Here is an 8,389-nt window from a genome sequence, read left to right as displayed (position 1 = left end):
GAAAGTCAGACCTTTTATCAGCATCCTAAACTCTGGATGGTTGGGAGACGTCTTGGATGGGCACCTCTTAGCATTTTGAGAAACACAGTGAGACCGCTAATATAAAAAAAAGAGCTCTGCCTTGAATCTTTTTTCTTTCGTCCACTAAATCTGTGCTACATTTAAATGCATGGTGTTATTACAGTATCATAAATACAGGAGCTTCATAGATAAGTTTGGGGTATTGCTTAGATGATAATCAACTGATATCTGCCAATGCGCTCTCAAAAGTAAATTAAAACGAACAAAAAAAATAAACAAAAAAACAAAAAGGCCACACTACCAAAAAATATATATACCTTCAATTCCAATAAATAAATAAATACTTTAAAACATCATACAAAATTCTGACATTACCCTTTTTTCCCAACATTTAATGGAAGTTCTGTCTACAAATGTAAGATAATAAATATATTTAGTATTTTTTTTTAGTAACAGTTAGGTTTAGGTGGGTTTATTTGGGATATCTCTTATATCTTTAAGCAAAAACTGGATTATAAACAGTAGGAAAGATCTCTGCAGAAACTCTATTTAATACTGCTCATATCACAATGGTTACGACACAATAAAATACTGCAAATTATCAAAACTGTACAGGAAAACTTACAAGTTTCTCTAAAATACATTTTGACTGTTAGTGTGTGAAGAAGAGCGATGCAGGAGATCTTGTCTCTGTTTTGACCAGCTGAGCAGCAGCCTGTCCTTTTATATGGCTGACGACCACACGACAGTCATTTTCAGAGTCATCTCTTCTCTTCACACGCTGATTGTTCTGCCCTCTGCTGCTCTGGTCTGTAGCAGCAGGTGATGCTGGTCACCTGTGTCCCTCCGCCTCTTTAGCCATTCGCAAACACCCCTTTTAAAGCTCTACATGGCTACTACAAGAGAACATGAAGAGTCACAGTCCAGGAAGGAAGAAAAAAGGCTGCAGCAGTGCAGCCCCAGCCCACATGTCTCTACTGGACATCCTCCGGCGTGATGCACTCCTCTACACAGGTATATGGTTTGAAAATAGTAGACAATGTTTTATCTTCTTTTCTCCATCAGGTGTTTTTTTAAATGTATTTCTTAGATATTCCTCTAGCTAATCTACTTCACGGTTACAGGTGTGAGTGTTAGTGGCATGCCACCAAGCGGTGGAGTGTTTTGGCTGGGTGGGGGCAGAGCCACCCTGACAGTGTGTGTACAGTATGTGTGTGTCTTTAGTGTAAAAAAAACAGGGGAGGGTTTGGGACAGTAGGTCAGCGATGGCGGTAATGTCTCATGAGGGGGACAATGCAGGAAGGAGGTCCTGACATCTTGAGGAAGGGGTGCTGGAGGAGTTCCTGTGCCGTGGCTCTCTGAGAAGGCTCCCTAACTAGCATCAGGTCCAGGAAGGAGCGCAGCACAGAAGACACCTACAGGACAGGAAGAAGTACGTGAAATCTGTCAGTAAAACAGGTCACGGTACATCTAAGTGCTTAAGTAAAGCTACTCGATTTGATTGATTGTTTAGATGTAATTTTTTTAAATATCATTTTTTCATATTAAAGGCTCAACAGAGCACAAATATCTCACATTTTTCACATCTGGCTTTGCTATAGATATCTAAGAGAAGAATACCAGTGCTATCTGTGAAATTGTGCTTTCAAATAGTCTTGTGATTGCATAAGCATGCTATTACTGACAAGTATGGCAACATTCAGTGCACTGTGTGACTAAACAGTGTACTCATAATGATCAAAAACCTGCATGTGAAACATCAAACTTTTCTAATTATCAGTGGTTTTTGTTTTTTGTTTTCACTCTCACCTTGTGGGACTCTTTTAGCCGTGGGGGCAGGTTGTCTCGTATCCTCCTCATGGCCTGCAGGGGGGGTTCATTGAAGTAAGGAGGTTCCCCATCCACCATCTCAATCACCATAATGCCTAAAGACCAGATGTCCACCTGGATACAAACAAAAACAGTCAGCAACGTAAAGCATTTGGCATGCAACTCGTGTGTGTGTCATCCTTACCTCAGTGCCATAAGGTAGTCTTGAGATGACCTCTGGTGCCATCCAATAGGGCGTGCCCACGAGGGACTTCCTCTTAGGCACCTCTTTGGAGACTTGGGCACAAAAACCGAAGTCTGATAGCTTGATCTGAAAATACACACATAAGCACAAACCAGGTCTCACTCTACTATGTAGTACATCAGAGAACATATCAGTTCAGAAGTGCACTGACCTCTTGTGATGAGGAGCATTTACACTAATCTGCTGTATTAGCTGTTAATAATGATTCAATTAATCATGTCTTATCAACTCGTTAAGAGGCATTAGGCAGGATTTAATTACTGGGGCACGAATGGTAATTGATGATGATGAGTTTCTGGCACTTGCTGTTGACAAGAGGCAGGATTGGCACTCTCCTGAAGAAGGTTCAGTGTATGTGTGTGTTAAAATTAGCAGTGACAGGAACATGGGTAGCAGCATTTAGTCTACACACAGTCATCAGGTGCACTTACCCTGCCATCACTGGTCAGGAGAATGGAGTCGCTCTTGATGTCACGGTGGATGACCCCTTGTGTGTGCAGATAGGACAGAGCCCTCAGCACCGACAGACACACTGTAGCAATCTGCTCCTCGTTCATTCTGTAATGACCACATCAATATGTGTAATAAACCTTTATGGTCTGTGTGGTGTGGTGTAGTGTGGGAAAAGGACAAGATAGAACAGGAGCACACACAAATTTCTACAGAAACACCAAAATATACCACACAGCCAGTCCACAAAGAGATTATATATTAAGATTTTAACTAATAACATCATTTTTGGGGGTGGTAGAGATTACTCTGGCACTGATGAGTCCTCTAAAAAGATTAGCCCTACACAGCGGACATGGAGTAGAAATCCAGTATGAAGAATCCTCCTGTAGCCTGCAGCGGCTGTAGCTGTGATGAGCAGTGCAGGCAGGAGGGTCCCATATGGAGAGACAGGGCGATGCAGTGCGTCTGACTGAGCTCACACTGAAACTCACGGCTCCACTGAACATTAACAGCTAGACCCAGCTGGCCTTGCTATGCTATGTTTGTGTGTGCGTGTGTATTCTCATCTCCCATCACTTACAGTACATAGATAGAAATATAAGCAGGCTCATTTTAGACTAAGACAGCATGCATACAGAATATGTAATGCATGCTTCTTCAACTTACCCAAAGCTCACATACACCTCTCTTCCTCTTATCACACACTCTAAAAGATCCCATTGTTAAAGCTTTACTTCCTCACTTGCATTGTGAGAAACAACCTCTAAGCCACACACACACACATCAGCCACACATTACACACTACAGATTGCAGCAGATTTCTCTGTCACACATGTATGCTTTTACAATCACAAGAGATAAATGAGCTTTCCACTAATGGAAAAAAACAACTGGCTAACTTGAAGTGAAGGGGATGGGGACGTGTATGCAAAAATAATTTACCTCTTTACCACCTCCCCTTACCTCACAACCTCAACACACACACATACACACACAAATGCACACAGCTGAACAGAAAACATGATCACTGAAATAGAAAATTGTTTCACAAAGTGAAAAACAATTTTAATGAGCCTGTAAAGGTTGTCAAGGGGAGGAGAATTACACATAGGCACCTACACACACACACACAAGCACATTCATAAACACATGCTTTAGCTGCATTGGGTAAAATCCCTGTGAAGTGCAGCTCTGAGACGTAGGTAGGCCGTGTAGCTGTTGGAGTAAGTGAGATGAGGATGTAAAATGACAGAGGCAGGGATTGCCGTGGCCTCAGTTTTTTCATTTCATTTAAATTCAATAGTTCATATTTACCAAGTGCACGTGCAAAAAGTGCAAAGTGCAAATGGAGGTAGAGCAGAACCACAGGTGATGGGGAAAGGTTTCTTTTATAGTATGTCACTAACTGGGTAAAACTACTAAAACTCAATATGGATGTATCAAAAATAATAATGCGAATCCTCCATAAACCAAGTAAAACCAAACCAACCAAACCCAATTAAACACCTAAGTTGGCTCCCCCACACATTCCCCTGCCTTGGTCCATCCCGGAACCTTCTAAAGGGCCGTCGTTTTAATGGGGACTCTTTTAGCTGACGGACCTGGACACAAGGACAAGGTATTCTAAAACCTCCATAAACCAAACCACAACCACAAACCAAGTAAAACCCAATATATACATATACACACTTTAATAACACACACATCAACACTAAACAAAGCTAAACTTCAATATTGCACCTTATATTGCACATTATAAATCTAGAGACTAATATATATTTCTTCTCCAGGGCCAAGCAGCCATCAATCAAAGTGCTAGTGCCACTGGCCCTAAAAACAGGAAAAAGACAATTAAGACCTCTAAAACCAACTGTGTGCAATTATTTTGTCTGTACAATTAAATGTTTGTTTAAAGTGCTGTGTGCTATCAAAGTGTTAAAATGCAGGTTAAAGTGCTACAGTGAAAGTGCTTGTGTTTATACTTCAAGTAACAAACGGCCTGTTTGTTACAACCTCATTAACCAACTTTTTCAGGATAATTAAAATTTGAACGTGACTGAAATAGTTCAGGAGACGCCCATTCTGACTTTCTTGTGTGTGTGTTAGGATTGTATATGTGTGTATGTCTGTGCGTGTGCTACTGCTGACAGCCCACCAAGCTGATGAGGCTTGCACAACATGTGGCAGGCAGCCGTTATTTTAACAACAAAAGGCTTAACAGAAATAGCACGACGCTTCTACCTGGACAAATATGGCTGAAATTTACCAAGAAAATACACCACTGTGTAACATTGACTACCTTCTTATTACATCAAATGGTTAGTTTGGTTACTAAATAATCTAAAAACAGTCAATATGCTGTTTTCTTGAATTGAGTACTGACATGTTGCTCCACTTAAAATTCAACAAACATGCAGAGTGACAGGATGTGAGAGATTATAATAAAGAGAGACAACTTGATATCCTTTACTGAGATTTCCATTAGTACTTCTGAAAGCATTCATGCATACTAAAACTTTCTCTCTCACGCGCGTGCACACAAACAGGCAACATCTGTGTGGGAGACTGTTCAAAATACTTCACGGCAGCAGCGGTGCTCAGCCTCACCAAAGCATGTTATTAGCATCCGACACCGCACAGCGCTAATGCTGACACTCCAAGCTAATGACTGTAATTAAACACCAAGCGCAAAGTAAGCTTAACACAATGAGGCGGCAGCTTAGAAACACGACTTAACAACAAAGAAACAATTTGAAAAAGTTGGAGAACAATAATCCTAAAACAATCAAAGCAAACGCTGGATTACAGCCTGGCTGTCTTGTGAAATCATTCCCCTTTTGTTATGATTCTTGTGTAAAGAGTGAATGAAATATCCACATGAATTTTAACACAGCTTTGCTTGCTAGTTGAATCCATTTCATGTTAGCCCTCTTACATCATATGTCCTTCAAACAGTCCAAGCAAAAATGAAGGACTTAAACCCTCTCCCATATGGCTGCTGCTCTCTCAGTCTGTCTCAGCAGTCACACAACTGACACACAGACACAGACCTATACCCCCGCCTTCATATGAGGTATTACTGTATTCAATCAAGACTGTCTGTTGTTAGTCACCTGGTGTGAGTCACGATGTCAGTAAGTGCCCCGCCCTCAAGGAACTCCATGACGACCCACAGCTCATCTCCCACCAGGTAACTGTTGTACATGTCCACGACATTCTCATGATGGTAGTCCCTCATAATCACCACCTAAAACATGCAAAAAAAATGAGTTAGATAGGCTTGCTGTTGTTGTGATCAGAGCGGCATGTAAGACTACGACGGGAAAAACGACTTGACACATTGGTTGTATCCTGAGAAAGGAACATCAAAGACATGCCTGGAATTACCACCTTTATATATAGGTGGCGCCAAAGAGCATGATTCCAGGAGAATTGTAGTGGGTGCATAGTGACTGAGATGAAACATTATTCTTATCAACTGCAAAATTCAGTACAGTGTTTATAAAGGTATATGAAATATGTTGGAAGTAAATCAGCTGTTATTTCGAGAATGTATTATATCCATACATGCATTTTTTTTAAATTAATATAACTTTTCTTTGTCTAATGTTTACATGTTCTGGAGGCTTAGCCATAAAAGGATTACATTCAGGAATTAATAGGATTACATGAGCCAAATTAGTTCTCAGCTGAACACCCACTGCTCCACATCTGTGTTCACTGTACACACATGATTACATACATGCATGAATTCACACACACACACACACACACACACACACACACATTTTTGTGCTACACAAGCAATTTGCAAATAGGATTCCTTCAGTCCAAATGACAAAAAGTGATCTTTTTTTTTTAAAAAAACCACACACTGTGTGGATATAAACAGCCATGAATAAATTCCTTGTGTATGGTTCTGTGTGTAAACACTTCTTAAATTTAGTAAATAAATGCAATTACAGATGCAAAATTGTGTCAGTGGTGTAATTGCCACTATAATGTATGTCAGGGAAATTGGCCAACTGAACTCATGTAAATAAGTTTTCATTATTTAACAAGCAACTGAGATTTATTTTTATCCCTTAGCATAAATGCCACATTTAATGATGCTATTTAAATCTATTACATCTCCAGTGCTGCTTCTGTAAGCTCTCAACAATCTGTGACAAATGTTAATTCTGTGGCCATCACGCTCTTGATTTACATCCACCACAAATAACATTAGAAAATCGTGCATTAAAAACAAACCTGGATGACTGTATGAACCAGGTACACCAGTTACAACATGCCTTCTTTGTCAGTCTTACAAACCTCATTAAAGAGCAGCTCTCTCCTCTGCTGTTTTCTCAGATCCATCTTCTTTACTGCCACCTGCTTGCCACTGTGTTTCTCACTAGCAATGCACACGATCCCCGTGGAGCCCTCGCCAATCTTTATAAAGCTGTCCAGGTATTCCCGAGGGTCGCCTGTTGGCAAACACAATTCTTAACTGGAGACAAATACAGGGAAAAGGGAATTTGTTTTTGCTTAAATTCCACATTTCTCACCTGGGTTGACCACCAGCTGAAGAGCAGCTCGGAACTGCTCGTGGGAAACTCTCGAGGGTTGAGTGTCAGAGCTTGAGCCCCAAGAAGGAGGTGGATAAGCCCCCGGAGGGATGTAGGGTGAGGAAGGCTGTGAGTACGCCCCCTAGATGAAAAACACCCATAGGATAGAAAGTGACAGAGAAAAATAAAAAAAAGCGGTTATGTATGTTTCTTTCTTTTATTTTATATGTGAAGAAAAGTGGCTATACTATACCTGCGGGGTGTATGGCGGGCTGGGCTGTGATGGGGGATGATGGTAGGGTGAGGGTTTGTAATGGTGAAAGATAGGAGGATACGGCAGGTGCACTGGGGGGTAGCCAGGCGGCTTGCTGTGGCTCTGAGGTAGCTTAAGAGGCCCTCGGGGGTAGGTGTCACCACCTGTGACCTGCTGACTGTCATCATGTGATGGATAGTCACCCTGGAGGAGACAGATAAAAAAACAGGAAATGTTATAATTTGACATAATATGCTATTTCATATTTTTCCCCAGTTGTTATCACATATGCCAGCTGATTCCATCACACATTTTCAAGCATGCAGGAGAAGCTACAATAAAGCTTGAATGTGAAAAGGCTGCAGTAAAAAAAGCAGAATAAGACCTGATCCATATGTAAATATGAAGAGTTCATTCTACTCTAACACAACACTCTAATTCATAATTCATATTTGCTAATAAACCTTAATTTCTACACATTGTGATCAACATTCTGATTGGCTGACCTATACGTGTTATGCAGGTTACTCTGTTTCACACTAGTTTTGTCAAATAAAAAACAAATAGAGAGTGTTTTGACTGCCAAAGTGTACGTGCATTGCCACCCATACACTCAACAGTGTAATACCAGCTCATATTTTTGGTATGTTTGCAGATACAGTACATAAGCTTTAGACAGACATAATGGAGAACATATAGTCCACAGGACAGGGACCATTCTTTATCGTTACTACCCTACAGTGCTCCTCAGCTACTCCATTAATCAATAAGGAACCAAGGAAGCATTCAGATCTGGGAAACAATAATACTAGTGTAACCAACAAGTAGAGGGACCTATTGAGAACTCAGATGTATGACTCAGCTTAAATTGTATGACTCATAATAGGTCTGGCACACACACACACAGACACACACTAATTCTGAGGGGAATCTCAAAGCACAAATAACAACGGTGGAGGAGTTCCACTACTCAGTTAGTCAGCAACATACTACTACTAGCTACTCTATCAAAATAGCCACATCTAATTAATTAAATGT

General features: G+C 40.7%; 1 protein-coding gene across 3 annotated transcripts in view; it reads right to left on the bottom strand.

Annotated features, from left to right (window-relative positions):
• Positions 1 to 493: 493 nt before the first annotated feature.
• The window catches only part of pak5 (p21 protein (Cdc42/Rac)-activated kinase 5), a 48,782-nt gene continuing 40,886 nt past the window's right edge, over positions 494 to 8,389 (bottom strand). For all 3 annotated transcript variants that reach the window (XM_028397286.1, XM_028397284.1, XM_028397285.1), the window contains 8 exons: positions 7,352 to 7,555; positions 7,099 to 7,240; positions 6,863 to 7,017; positions 5,662 to 5,795; positions 2,527 to 2,653; positions 2,036 to 2,161; positions 1,831 to 1,965; positions 494 to 1,436 (listed from right to left, as the gene is read on the bottom strand). In XM_028397286.1, the coding sequence (XP_028253087.1) occupies positions 1,281 to 1,436; positions 1,831 to 1,965; positions 2,036 to 2,161; positions 2,527 to 2,653; positions 5,662 to 5,795; positions 6,863 to 7,017; positions 7,099 to 7,240; positions 7,352 to 7,555 (1,179 nt within the window). In that variant the 3' untranslated portion in view covers positions 494 to 1,280. The remainder of the gene's footprint in view (positions 1,437 to 1,830; positions 1,966 to 2,035; positions 2,162 to 2,526; positions 2,654 to 5,661; positions 5,796 to 6,862; positions 7,018 to 7,098; positions 7,241 to 7,351; positions 7,556 to 8,389) is intronic.

Source organism: Parambassis ranga, chromosome 24 (assembly GCF_900634625.1).
Source record: "Parambassis ranga chromosome 24, fParRan2.1, whole genome shotgun sequence".
Taxonomy (NCBI): domain Eukaryota; kingdom Metazoa; phylum Chordata; class Actinopteri; family Ambassidae; genus Parambassis; species Parambassis ranga.
Note: the sequence above shows the minus strand (reverse complement) of the source record. Positions and strands in the feature narration are given on the sequence as shown.